The sequence below is a fragment of the Euleptes europaea genome, chromosome 13 (genome assembly GCF_029931775.1).
Source record: "Euleptes europaea isolate rEulEur1 chromosome 13, rEulEur1.hap1, whole genome shotgun sequence".
Taxonomy (NCBI): domain Eukaryota; kingdom Metazoa; phylum Chordata; class Lepidosauria; order Squamata; family Sphaerodactylidae; genus Euleptes; species Euleptes europaea.
Genome location: NC_079324.1, coordinates 5,779,196 through 5,793,528, shown reverse-complemented (window position 1 = coordinate 5,793,528; position 14,333 = coordinate 5,779,196). Strand labels below are relative to the sequence as shown.

Sequence of the window (14,333 nt, the reverse complement as noted above, 5' to 3'; positions counted from 1 at the left end):
AGGTTCAAATTTATTGCATATGGCCAAAGGACGTTACAAAAACTAGGCTAAAAATGTTCATATGACAATCTTTGATAACATTTACATTTTAGTACCAAATTAAAACTCAAGGAGAAAGGGAAAAAAAGTTCACCTAGACCACTGAAACCTATGAATGTATTGAACTTAAGATATTCAAAGTTATCTAAAATTTAACTAACAAAACCCACAACCGCTCATAACTTGAAATCGTAGCTTTTAGCACTTGCCTGAATAGAGCTCACTTTTGTGACTCGAGAATCTCACATCTGACCATGTCAACCACTTATAAATGGGATATGCAGTTCAGCTCTGACAGCTTGTAATACTTTGGGTCAGCCTAGCCCAACTTTTCTTTGCCACTAGAGCAGAGGTCGGAAAACTCATTAGTCAAAAGAGCCAAATATCAACAGTACAACGATTGAGATTTCTTTTGAGAGCCAAATTTCTTAAACTTAAACTATATAGGTAGGTACACTGTTTATTAACTTAATAAGACTTAAAACTTTAATTAAAGTTTAATTAAACTATAGGTACCCTGAATAAAACTTGATATCATACTTAATAGTGATCTTATTTATTGATAAAAATTAAATTGTAAGTCCCTGCCATTTCTCCCTCCCCGTCCAGAGTCCTCGTCTGGAGGCCTGGTCTACCGCCATAAAAACCTATTGGTAGACCTGGCCTCCGGCAGAGTCCCACTGGGAGGCCAGGTCTACCCATTGGCTTTCTTGGTAATAGACCTGGCCTCCGGAGGCCCATAGAAGCAAATGGGTAGACCTGGCCTCTGAAGGGGGACTTTTCCCCCTCCTCGGAGTCCAGGTCTACCACCAAGAAAGAAAGTGGGTAGACATGGCCTCCCAATGGGACTCAGCCGGCCAGGTCTACCAAAGGAAGCCCGCCCCGCCCAATAGCTGATAGGTGGGGGGGGGGGCAGGAACCGCCGAGCCGCCCGCCCAGCAATCGCGCGGCTAGAGGGGAGGGGAGGCTTTAGCCTCCCAACCATTGACGGCAAGGGAAAGGGGGACACAGCCATTCTCCACAGCCGGGGAGGGGAGAGACAGCGCACCCGCTCGCCCGCTCTCTCTCTCAGGCGCGCCGGCTCCGCAGCCCGGCTGCCGGCGTGAGCAGGCGCGACAGCAAGGGCTCCGAACCAAGTTCGGAGAGCCGCACTCAACGGGCCAAAGAGCCACATGCGGCTCTGGAGCCGCAGTTTCGAGACCCCTGCACTAGAGCAAAGATGACCACTTGATATGAGGCAGCTGACTGTGTCTGCAAGGGAAAATAGGACCTTCTCCTTCCTTGTACAGTGATCTAATTGCCAATGCCGACTATATTTCCAGTTGTCAAGCCATCATGGCAGGGTATTGGGAAAAAATTTCAATTAGCAATAATTGTGCTTCAGATTAACCTCATTGGCTATAATACTACCAACTGCGCAAAGCTGCATCAATAAGTTTGAAAAGCACATAAATGGATCTTGACAGGCAATCAGGGCTTTTTCTTCTTCCAGGTTTCAAAATTTCTAAACATTCTAAAAATTTCTAAACATTTTTAAATCTCTAGCCAGTCTACACAGGTGTCACCACCAAGCCTGGTTGCTGAAATGAGGACTGGAGGATCTCAGAGCAAAACAAGCCAGAGGAATTTTATGCATCGGAGGTGAAAGTGGGAACTTTTCTCCCCATCCCAAGGGACCAGAACTTCTGTGCACCCAATGAAACTGATGAACACCAGATTCCAGCCAAGCAAAATAAAATACAACTTCACACAACATGCACTTGACTTGTGGGACTGTTTGCCCCAGATGTAATAACAGCCCACAGCACAGGTGGCTTTAAAAGGGAATTTGACACATTTATGAAAGAACAGATTCATCAGTGACTACCAGCCAAGATGGCTAAGTGGAACCTCCATGTTCATAGGCAGTGTATCTCTGAATATCAATTGCTGGGCAGAGGCAACTAGAGTTGGGAGGGCACGGCCCCAGTACTTCTCCTCATGGGGCTTCTAGGGCACCTGGATACTAGGAGAAACAGAAAGCTGGACTAAGCAGACCACTAGTCTGATCAAGAGGCACTCCTCTTACATGCTTAAAAAGATCACGATAGGTAGCCATGTTAATCTGTCACTAACAGCAGAAAAGAATATGAGTCCAGTAGCATCCTAAAGACTAACGACATTTCTGGCAAGGTATGAGCTGTGGCTCACGAAAGCTCATATCCTGCCAGAAATTTTGTTAGTCTTTAAGGTGCTACTGGACTCCTACTCTTTTCTAATGCTCCAAAAGATGTGTCATGGCATCAGAAAAGAGTTTTTCACAGTTTTAAAAAGATCTGTAAACAAGAGTTTTTTTAGAAAGAAAAATGCCACAATGCCTGCATAAACCTTGTAGGAGAGGAGGCTGTTGCTTACACAGTAGGGGAGATACAAAGGTGTTCCGCATATTCTCAGAGGTTCCCCTAACTATATCAATTTAACCATACAAAGCTTAACTCTGAGAAGTGGCTTGGGGGGTTCAGCACCTCTGGGTTCGGGATGTATTTAATACGAGAAAAGAGAAGCAGAGAAGCAAGCTTTGAAGGGAAAACATAATTTTTGATAGCTCCCAAAGATCAAGAAACACATAGCACAAAAACGCTCACTGCACTGGCACATCCCATCCTAAAAGCAGTAGTTCACTTCCTCTGTAGTCTTTGATGGCTTTTCAGCCATCCCCAGAAGATGGGCAGTGTGCGCTTAAATCTCCTTTGCCTTTTTTCTCATAACACCACTAACTAAAATGGTTCCTACAAGTTACCTGAAGAATACATTTTTAAAGATGTTCAGATCAACACTGCTACAAAAAGACTCTGTACATAGAATCATAGAATTGGAAGGGACCACCAGGGTCATCTAGTCCAACCCCCTGCACTATGCAGGAAACTCACGTTTGCATGTTATTCAAGACAACCATAGAAAAGTCGGTTTATGCATTAGTTTTGTCACATTTTAAATAGTGAAGAACGGCCTGGACTTTTGAAGTTAAAACCTCAATATTCATTCAAGTTCTTTTCATATGAGTGGGTTGGGACTGGTGGTTTGAGGGGGTGCCCAGAGAGTATCTTTATCCTGGGGCCCATGGGGGTTCTCAGCAGCCCTGAAGGCAGTCTGACCCCATGAGACAGGAAAGCCAAATGTGCAGGAAAGCAAAGTAAGGCTTCAATCACTAACCTTTTGGAAAGAAATTTATATGACTTGAGACAGCAATTGCATGCTCTTATGCAGTTCAAGCCCTACTGAACACAGTCAATTTCTATAACCCAGACTAGCCCGATCTTTTCAGATCTCGGAAACTAAGCAGGGTCAGCCCTGGTTAGTACTTGGATGGGAGACCACCAAGGAAGCCCAGCGTTGCTATGCATGGGCAGGCAGTGGCAAACCACCTCTGTTCATCTATTGTCTTGAAAACTCTATGGGCACCATGGAGCCCGATGACACTTTTCCTGGAGACCACCAAGTGTTTTTGGAAAGTGGACAGGGCCAGGTGGATCTTTTGCCCAGCAAGGCTTCTGATTGGTATTTGGAGATTTGATTGGCGGTGCAGAGTTTCAAAGACGTTGCTTTGGAAGTAGCTGCCACCACAGAACAAGAACCTTCACTCTGTGACTGAAGGTAAGCTGGCTATGCTTTCCACAGCAGCCATTTTGTGGCAGCCATTTTATGTTATGCCCATCACACTGCATAAGAATGCCAAACGTGTTTGCTGACTCAATTGATCAATCTTTATTAAAAAGTCATAGACCAGAACAGCTCTTCACAATTTACCACTAAAACCCTTAGTATTAAGCTCTACTCACAAGTTTATACAAATAGTAAAAAAAAGCTGTTTGCACTCTGCAAACTATATAAACTTTTTTACAAATAGTAAAAAAAAGCTGTTTGCACTCTGCAAACTATATAAACTACCCTTTAAAATTATTGACCTACCAATGTTCTCAGCAGCGTCTGGTGGATTCTACAGGCCGCTGCACAAAACTTAGCTGTTCTTACTGTAACTTGAAGGTTTTCGTCTATAAGCAACATTTTAGTGTACTCCTGACCTGTATGGCTGGAATGCTGACTAAGCCAGGGGGAGATAAACTTAGAGCGAACCTCTTGATATAATGGACAACGCAGTAGAACGTGTTTCAATTTTCTTTAGAGCACAGGGACATACCCTCTCCTCCAGGGGAATCTTTCTGTATCCATCCACAACCAAGGAGGGAAGAGCTTAGCACCTGGCAAGGGTGAATGCTTTCCTATATCTGAAGATCTCTGACTGGGAGAGGTAGGCGACAGGAGCAGCTACATATCTGGACTGTTCTGCTGATAGAAAAGTCGGTGCCTTCTTGAGATCTCTTTGGTGCTTTGGGTCCAGTATCCTTTGTTTTATAGTTTGCCTCACCTGATCATATCCCATTTCCAGTGCTGATTGAGGGGAAAAGCCCATTTCAGCCAACATGCCTCTGACTGCCTTCAGCCACATAGACTGGTAATTATCTAAGAGAATCAAGGGGGTTAGGCCTTCAGGTTTTAGGTTTAACTTAAGCCAGAGATAAATTGAAGCAAGACATGCCCTAGCCCAGTGGTCGGCAAACCGCGGCTCACGAGCCGCATGCGGCTCTTTGGCCCCTTGAGTGCGACTCTGCCACTTGGTTCGGAGCCCCTGCTCTCGCTGGCAGCCGGGCTGTGCTTGCTCCCTTTGTGCCGGAGAGAGTTTCCTGTCCGGAGCCGGTGCACCTGAGAGCGAGCGAGCGCGAGAGAGCAGGCGAGTGGGCGCGCTGTCTCACCCCCCCCCCATGGAGAATGGCAGGGGGGAGCTCCAGGGCCCTTCCATTGAAATGCGGGCCAGCACAGCTCTCCCCAAAACTGTTCCAGAAGCCGCAGCGTGCAGGAACGCTATGGCGCCCTTTAAACCTCCTCTTGCCGCCTGTCAGCTGTTGGGCAGCGAGGGAGGGGGGAAGAGGAAGAAGCCAACCGCAGGCGTGCCTGAGTGAGGCGCGAAGCTTTCAGCCCTGCTGGGCCCCGCGCGTGCTCATGTGGGAGGGGAGAAAGGTGCTGTGTTGGCACTCTTCCCTGCCGCCCCTCTCGAAGGCCTGGGAGCTGCCTGAGGGGATCGAGGAGGAGGAAGGCGGCGAGGAGGAGCTGCTGCTGGAGCCTGGAGGCCCGGCCTCGTTGCCGCTGGCCTCGCCGCCCCTGCTGTCATCCCCCGGGCTGGGCTCGGTGCCGCTGCCACTGGCGGGGGCCTTCGAGGGGTGCGGCAGGGAAGAGTGCCAACACAACACCTTCCCCCCCCCACCGTGTGCGCGTCAGCAGGGCTGAAGGCTTCCTGCCTCGCACGCACGCGGCTGGCTTCTTCCTCTTCCCCCCCCTCTCGCCCAACAGCTGACAGGCGGCGGGGAGGCCAGCAGCAACGAGGCAGGGCCTCCTCCTCCAGGCTCCAGCAGCAGCTCCTCCTCACCGCCTTCCTCCTCCTCGTCCCACTCAGGCGGCTCCCAAAAGTCCAGCTCCAGGCTGCCACCGCCATCCTCCTCCTCCTCAGGCGCCTCTTCCCTGGCCGTTTTCGCCCTCCTCCTCCTCCTCGCGGAGGACCAGGCAGCCCCTCAACAGCCGTGCGTCCTGCCAGAGAAAGGCCTGCCATCCCCCGCCGTCCTCCCCCTCCCCCCTCTCCTTTCTCCCCCTCCTCTTTCTTTCTTCCTTCCATCCTTTCTTCCCCAGTTCCTTCCTTCTCTTTCCTTTCCCAGTTCCTTCCTTTCTTCCCTCCCCCACTTTCTTTCTTCCATCCTTCCTCCCTTTCTTCCCCAGTTCCTTCCTTTTTTCCTTTCCCAGTTCCTTCCTCTTTCTTTCTCTCTGTCCCTCCCCCACACTTACTTTCTTTCATCCTTCCTCCCTTTCATCCTTTCTTCCCCAGTTCCTTCCTTCTCTTTCCTTTCCCAGTTCCTTCTTTCTTTCTTTCTCTGCCCCTCCCCCTTTCTTCCTTCCCCAGTTCCTTCATTCTCTTTCCTTTCCCAGTTCCTTCCTTCCTTCCTCCATCCCTCCCACCTCCCTTCCTCTACTAGGGTTGCCAACCTCCAGGTGGTGGCTGGAGACCTGGCAACCCTAGCATCTCCCCCCCAGTGTACCTATAGTTTAAGACTTAAAACTTTAATTAAAGTTTATTAAGTTAATAAACAGTGTACCTACCTATATAGTTTAAGAAATTTGGCTCTCAAAAGAAATCTCAATCGTTGTACTGTTGATATTTGGCTCTGTTGACTAATGAGTTTGACGACCACTGTCCTAGCCTCTACTTTGATCTTGCCAGTCTCCATGCGCAGAATAGCATTTGACACGCAGCAAGGAAGTTGGAGAGCTTATCTCAAAAACTTTGTTTGCACCCGTTCTAATGGGGCAAAGAGGGAAGAAGGAGGGCCTATCAAGGTCTCATATAGAAGTTGGGCCATTATTTTAGCCTGGAATAATTTAAGAGCAGTTTATGCGACATAGTGTCCATCCTTTGTTCGTAAAAATTTAATTATAGTACGGGCGGATTTTTCTCCAGTATCTGCTGCGCGCTGACAGTGGGCTTTCCATGATCCTGAGGCCTGTAATACCACCCCTAAATACTTAAACCTAGTCACCTGCTCTACCTTCTGTTCATTTATACTCCATACCCGGTTTTTAGGTCTCCTGCCAAATGCCATGATTTTGTTTTTTTGATCATTTATTACTAGGTGTTCCTTGCTGCAATATTGAGCAAGTGTCCTTAATGCTCTTTTAAGTCCTACTGGAGATAGAATTACAGCATTATCGGCGTACAACAGATTTGGTGGCGTGATAGCTAAGAAGGGTGAAAATCAAGGTTACTTAGGCATTTACCATGTTGTTGATATAAAAGATGAAAAGCAGAGGGGTGTTTGCAGACTCAAACAGGTTGGGGACCCTGCCCTATGGGGTCGCCATAAGCCAGCTGCGACTTAGCAGCAAAACAAACCAACAAAAAACAAACTCGTGCATACATGACCCACAAGGGTTTCATTTTAGACTTTACTGAAGGGAATGTTTACACATATCACTCCAATACACTAACTATGAAATAAACAAGGCATTTTGAAAAAGATGCCATAATTATCTATTATTTTGCAAAGATGCTTAAAACAACTGGAAGGCTGAATTCTTCCTCTCTTAGGGCTGTGCTCTGCTACCTGAATCTGTTCAATAAGGCCAGAGACGCTGGCCAAAGCCAGGGCTCAGGAGCACTCGAGCTTAAGAACATAGTAAGCGATTCTTGTTTTGGGCATCAGACCAAGAGCTGTTCTACAATTCTTCTCAGAAGCCTTTATGTTTTTATTTTTCAAATGTGTATCCCACCCTCCCCAGCAAGCTGGCTCAACAAGCTTTACTTACATTGACATCGGTCCTATCAGCCACCCAGCGGGCGAGCTGTTCAGCAGCAAATCCCCGCACCTGCAGTTCATAGGTGTCCCCTCTTTTTGGTTTCCCTTTTGGTGGGAAGTTAATGAAGGTCGGGGCTGAATTCATGTTTAGCTGCATTTTAAGAACCATAGAGAAAACAGTTGCTTATTAAAATGAATTTAATACAAATTCCATATTTAATGTTGATTCTAGAATTATTCACAACAAACCAGGGCAATCAGATACCTAGCTACCATGGCAGCATTCATTTTACAGACGGAAAACTGAAAGTGGTGGGTGTGTACTGCAACCCCCACTGTCTTACATGAACTCCAGTGGTTCCGCTACAAGAAAGAAACTTATTTCTTCTCTCCCCCTACCCTGCAACAGTGAAGCTACTTACTTTGGAATACACTAGACCCGTGATGGCGAACCTATGGCACGCGTGCCGCCTCTGGCACGTGTAGCCCTCTCTGCCGGCACACGCCCAGCCGCCTCCGCTCAGCCCCCGGGAAGCAGCCTTCCTTTCCCTTCCTGGGCTGGAGGCGAGGGCTGGAGGCGCGGCTTTGCCTGGCCCCGCGCCACGGGCGGTCCGCAGCGACTCCGGATTGGCTCCTCACGCCCGAGGTCGGACTGGGCGGCGCTTCAGAACGGGGGCGGGGACAGCGGGCGAGCCGGGAGTGGTCGCCCTCAGGGACCCCCGGGGTACGCGGCCTGCCCCCCCCCCCGACTCCTGCCCCGGACGGAGCCCCGGCCTCATCGACCCGTAGCAGTCCGGGGGCTGCAGGGACACAGCTTCTTGCAAGGGAGGCCGGGCCCACCCACCCGCTGCAAAAGGCCCCCGAAGGCTGGGCCGCCACCCGCAGCGCCTCCCCCGCTCGGCCAAGAGGAGCCTCCGCCGCCGCCCCGGTTCTGTCCAGCGCGCAGCCCAGCCGAGCGGCCTGCGAAGCGGCGCTGGGGAGCGGGAGCGGCCCGTGCGGTGGGGGGCGCTGCGGTGGCGGCCGGCGGGACTTGCGCCCAAGCAGCCCCCGGAGCCTCTGGGAGGAGGAGTAAGAAGGCTCCTGGCCCAGCCTGGGCTCCGCTGCAGCTGCCAGAAAACGCAGCGCAGCACGGCCCTCTCTGAAGCCGCAGCGTGCAGGAACGCTGCGGCCCCTTTAAACCCCCGCTCGCCATCGGCAAGAGGAGGCGGGAGGGAGGAAGACGCTTCCCCCAAGCGGGGAAGGCGAAGCGTCCCTGCACGCCGCACGGCACAGGGGTTGAAGCCTCTCTCGCCCGCCGCGGAGGGAGGGAGGGGGGAAGAAGAGGAAAAAGCCAGTCGCTCCCTCCCGGGGGCAGAGCATGCGCGTGGGAGCCGATCAGGTGGAGGACTTTTGTGGACTTGGGGGTGGTGGGGGGGAGAGGTGGGAAGGCTGAAGCCCGGTCGCTGGGAGCCGGCTGTGTGTGTGTGTGAAGGCTTTTCTCTCTTTTCTTCCTTTTTCTGTCACTATTCTTTCTCTCCTCTTTTTCTGTCTCTTCCCCCCCCCCTCTTTCTCTATTTTCTCTCTCTCCTTTTCTCTTTCTTTCTCTCTCTTTCCTTCTTTCCCTGCTTCCTTTCTTCCTTCTTTCGGTCCTTCATTCTTTACTTCCTTCCTTCTTTCCTTGCTTCTTTCTGTCCTTCATTCCTTCCTTCTTACTTCCCTTCCTTCCTCCTTTCCTTCTTTCTGTCCTTCATTCCTTCCTTCCCTGCTTCCTTCCTTCATTCTGTCCTTCTTTCTTTCCTTCTTTCTGTCCTTCCTTGCTTCTTTCCTTCCTTCCTTTCCTTCTTTCCCTGCTTCCTTCCTTCTTTCTGTCCTTCATTCTTTCTGTCCTTCCTTCTTTCCTTTCTTTCCTTCCCTGCAAATCGACCGCAGGCTGCAAGCTGCGCCCCCCTGACACCTCGGTTGCCTGGGTCCACCGCTGGCTGTCCTCCCACCTGGGAGGAGGGGAAGACCTGGGGGAGCAGAGGCACCCTCCAAGCCTTCTCTGCATAGCCTCCCCTAGGGTTGCCAACCTCCAGGTGGTGGCTGGAGATCTCCTGCTATTACAACTGATCTCCAGCCAATAGAGATCAGTTCCCCTGGAGAAAATGGCCACTTTGGCCATTGGGCTCTATGGCTGTGCAGTCTTCCTCCCCAAACCCCGCCCTCCTCAGGCTCCACCCCCAAAACCTCCCGCCAGTGGTGAAGAGGACCTGGCAACCCTAGCTTCCCCCCTAACACACACACACCAGGAGATCTACGCCCGGTATGGCCCCCGAACGATGTTATAAATATGCAAATGGCCCTTGGAAGAAAAAAGATTCCCCACCCCTGTTCTAAACTAAAACCTCAGTATTCAGGTTAAATTGCCGCATTGGCACTCGGCGATAAATAAGTGGGTTTTGGGTTGCAGTTTGGGCACTCGGTCTCTAAAAGGTTCGCCATCACTGCACTAGACTGTAGAGTAGCAAATGACACCTACTTTACTTATACCCAAATCCTTATCACAGATTACAAGTAGGCGCAGTTATTTCTTTCAGACTGGTCAATAACTCTTGTTAAAAGTAACAGATGTCCCTTTTTCTAAGCCCCACTGCAATATATATACCTTCACAGTAAACATATTACCATCTGAAATACATCAGAACCTTCATCAAAATCCACCATTGCAAAAAAGACTCTGTTGGTGAATGCAGTTGAGTATCGCCAGGAGTTGGCCAGGATCTGATACTCTTCATCAGCTTGCCTGTGCAAACATAAGGATATGCTATTCAGTACCTAATCAACTCAAATGGATGAAGCATCACTAGTCCAGACACAAAAAACACAGGCTTTAAGAAAGCATGCCAGCGCTGTTTTGTTGATTTTAACACTTTAGGTAGTAGGACATATTAGTGCCATCATGCCACCGCAGCAGCAGAAGCTAGACAACCACAGGGAGGCACTTACTTCCTCAGACACACGTGCATCACGGGGGGAATACCTTCAGGTGGCCATTTGGCTTTCTTCTAAGGTGACTCTTCATATGACAGCATTTAACTAATCACATTACTGAAGCCAATTCATATATTAGTGACCTGAGCTGACTGCCACTTCCATGCGAATTCCTCTCATGCCACCAATAACGTTTGAGGAAGACAGAGTATTTCAACAGAAAACTAATGTCAATGCTGTCACTCTTTGAGAATATTCTTACACATCCATGTCAGAACAGGTTTCACTCCAGGAGCAGACTGGCGACATCTGACATTGTATTAAAGATGAATGAGAAAACAGCAAGGTCCAACTTAGGTGATTAAGGCACCATGAAGCTTGAACATGCATGTCAAAAACAAAGCCACATAATCAGTAAGGCCACCCATAAACAAAGTGTTGTGTTATTTTGGCTCGCCTTAATAAAAGTAATTACATGGAATTTATTTCTAGATATTGATATGGACCAAGGCTGCGACTTATTTTTTCATCCTCAGATGCCAGATGCTCTTAATACCATGAAACTATAGTAACTTCAAACACAAAGGCCAGCCCCTGTACAAGGCTAAATTATTTTAAAGGTACATCTTGGGAGGGGGGAATCAGAGTTATGAATCACTAATTCATCAAATTTGTCAGGTCTAATTTTTTTAATATCAGAGTATAACACCACATAATCTCCAAATGGGAAAAGAAAAGCTAAACATTATGAACACCCCAGAAATCTTTGTAAGTAACTGAAGTCCATACTTGCATACTACACATTGTCTGTGAGGCTGAAGAGCAGTGAACATAACAACTACAGAGTAGTTTCTTGGTGGTGCTTTTACAAGACGGCGAAATTTGTCACCATTCAGTCGAATGACAGATCTTTTGCTGGCCCACTCCATCAGCTGGCCAACTTTTTCTGAAAGCACCATCTAGAATATAAAAGCAGGAAATTAAGCTATAAACAAGTCTTGTCTTTCAGGAGCATATAATGTCACAACAGTAATTCTGAGCTATTCTGTGTCTCATTTAAATGTATTTCATTTATTTTCTGTACAGAAACTCATTGCTCAGGCACTATATTATTTATTTTAAAAAATTATACCTTGTCTTTCTGCCCTCACAAGGGCCACCAAGACAACTAACAATTTTAAACATACCTGATCAATCACACTTTAGAACCTTTAAAATCAACTTTATAACCCAGGTTTATATAATAGCCCAGGCTAGCCCGATCTCACCAGATCTTGGAAGCTAAGCAGGTCCTGGTTAGTACTTAGATGGGAGACTACTAAGGAAGTGCAGGGTTGCTTTGCAGAGGCAGGCAATGGCAGATTGGGCTACCCTGACCTGGGCAGCCCAACTTCCCAATTTGACCGAAGGCTTTCACGGTCAGAGTTCATTTTTTTGCAGGACAATGATTCAGCTCAACCCAACCCCTTTCTGACCCCTTACTCTTCCTACACACTTGACACTGTCCTTCAGTGTTACTCCTCTGAAGATGCCTGCCACAGCTGCTGGCGAAACATCAGGAAAGAAAATACCAATACACAGCCAGGATAACCCACAAGAACCAATGACCGACATAGTATTCATGTTATGGTTGGTCAAATTGGAGGTCACAAACGTTTAATATCTGTGAAATGAAAAAAATGTAGAATACTAATCTGGTGTGGGGAGTTGAAGCAATCACAAAGCAAGTCATAACAACCAAAGCCTTAGAGCAGGACTCTAACTGCAAAAGGGAGGAAAAACTACTCTTTATTAAGCACTTCCCTTTGGCAGCACAGGACAAGAACAGCAGCTGAGTTGGGGGGGGGGGAACACTTCAGCTTCCAATTCAATGCAACCGGGGCCACAACACCAGAAATGTAAACGCAATGCACAGCAAGAGGGAGGGGGGTTAACCACGAGGCCGCTGACCTTATCATTAAAAGATAAAGGACACACGAAGAACAGAGGTGGTTTTGCCACTGACTGCCTCTGCGTAGCGACCCGGGACTTCCTCGGTGGTCTCCCATGCAAATACTCACCAGGGCTGAATCTGCTTGGCCAGTAGCGATTTCCCCATTCCTTTACCTCCCTGCCCAAAAGAGCTTCCCTTGGCTGAATCGCCTCTGACAGTTAAGCAGCTCCCTGATGCCAGAGCAGCTTTTCCCAGCAGGCGGGGAAAGCCCCCCCCCCTTTGCTCAGCACCCGTTAAGGGCACAAGAGCGAGGAGGAAGGCTGCCCAGGGCCGCTCGGCAGGACAAACCGCCAGAGCGGGGCCAACGGTCAGGAGCGGCGGCAGCAGCAGCAGCTTTCCCTGCCTGACGCCGCAGACAGAAACGTCCTCGCGGGAGAGAAGCAGGCGCGGGCCCCACGCGGCTCCTCGAGATCAGGCGCCCAGCCCTTGCAGGCCACGCCGCTGCCATGAGGCGCTCGGCACATGCTCTAGGGCACGCTCGACCGGGCCCGAGAAGGCCAGGCGAGCCCTGCAGGGCCGGACAGATGACCTCGATACGCGGCCTGGGCAGCCCCCCCGCCGCCGCCGCCGCCGCCGCCTCACCTCCTTCCTCTTCTGCCCGCCGGAGCCCGTCCAGGCCGCAAGCAGGGCCAGGCAGCCCAAGGCCAGAGCCCCCCGCAGCGCCATGGCGGTGCCCGCCCAGCCGGCCGCTCGCCTTCCCTGCCACAGACGCCCTATCGCACACCGGCCGCTCGTCGCTCATTGGACCAGTTCCATGCGGCGCCAGGGTCCGATTGGCTAAGCAGCACTTCCGCTGGTTCCCCATTGGGCCTGCCTAATTCCTGTTTCCCCGATCTTTTACTTGTTTGACTGGAACTGGGAGGGAAAGGGGAGGGGAGTAAGGACTCCCCTGAGCCAATCGAAACGGAGCGAGTTGTTGCGATGTGATTGGCTGTCGCAACCCTTAAGGCGGGGCTTGTGAGGAGGTGCGGCCAGAGCCCCTTTTAAGGGACGCGTGAGGGCGTTTGCAAAACACACAAATCAGTGGGTTCTAGATTAAAACAAGCCTGAGCTGAGATGCGAAAGTGACTAAACCGAGGCGGTCCTACTTTGGTCACATTATGAGAAGACAAGAGTCACCGGAAAAGGCAGTAATGCTAGGAAAAGTTGAGGGCAGCAGGAAAAGAGGGAGACTCAACATGCGATGGATTGACTCTGTCAAGGAAGCCAGGGCCCTCAGTTTGCAAGACCTGAGCAAGGCTGTCAAAGATAGGACATTTGGGAGGACAGGGATTCATAGGAGGGTCGCCATGAGTCGGAAGTGGCCAAAAGGGAGAAGTGCCTTTTTGACTGGAGATCTGCAGAGTGCATGCGCAATGTGAAAGCGTGGAAGTAGAACCCATCAAGAAATTATAATACTAAAAGAGGCACTGATAACTGCATTTTAGACCATTTAATAGGCTCTTCTTATACACACACACATACACATATATATTGCCATCAGGCAGGGTGTGGGTGAGACATGAGACCGGAGACAGAGTTCCAACAGCAACTGCTTTATTAGATGAACAGGAACAGAACTAGCACAACAGTGCAACCAGCCCTAAGCGTTTTAACTGCTTCTCATAGGGCGGTTGCTCTAGCCCCCGATAATTTTGGTTTCTCTTTTCTGCAATACCCTTTTTTAGGTGTGGTGAGCAGAAATTTACACAGTATTCCAAGTGTAGTCTCACCATAGATGTGCCTAATTATGGCCAGCACGGAATTTGCCTTTTTCACAGCAGCTGCACACTGGGTTGACATCTTCATTGAGTTATCCACTACCATCCCAAGATCCTTTTCTTGGTCTGACGCTACCAGCACAGATCCCATCAGTGTATATGTGAAGCTGGGATTTTTTGCCCCAATATGCATCACTTTACACTTGCTCACACTGAATCTCATTTGCCATTTTAATGCCCATTCTTCCAGTTTGTAAAGATCCTTTTGGAGCCCTT

At 49.4% G+C, this 14,333-nt stretch overlaps 1 protein-coding gene and 1 non-coding gene across 3 annotated transcripts in view; both read right to left on the bottom strand.

Moving 5' to 3' along the window:
* Positions 1-14,333, bottom strand: part of MAGT1 (magnesium transporter 1) — a 119,625-nt gene that overhangs the window by 18,826 nt on the left and 86,466 nt on the right. The window contains exons 1-4 of one of the 2 annotated variants that reach the window (XM_056859167.1): positions 12,940-13,023; positions 11,154-11,323; positions 10,059-10,176; positions 7,426-7,566 (exon numbers count right to left, since the gene is read on the bottom strand). In XM_056859167.1, the coding sequence (XP_056715145.1) occupies positions 7,426-7,566; positions 10,059-10,176; positions 11,154-11,323; positions 12,940-13,023 (513 nt within the window). Of the gene's footprint in view, positions 1-7,425; positions 7,567-10,058; positions 10,177-11,153; positions 11,324-12,939; positions 13,024-14,333 lie in introns of those variants that run through there. The other variant, XM_056859169.1, reaches the window with a different exon arrangement.
* On the bottom strand, positions 1,318-1,464 carry LOC130486629 (U4 spliceosomal RNA). Its single transcript, XR_008933752.1, has one exon. It is a non-coding gene; the product is annotated as a U4 spliceosomal RNA (small nuclear RNA).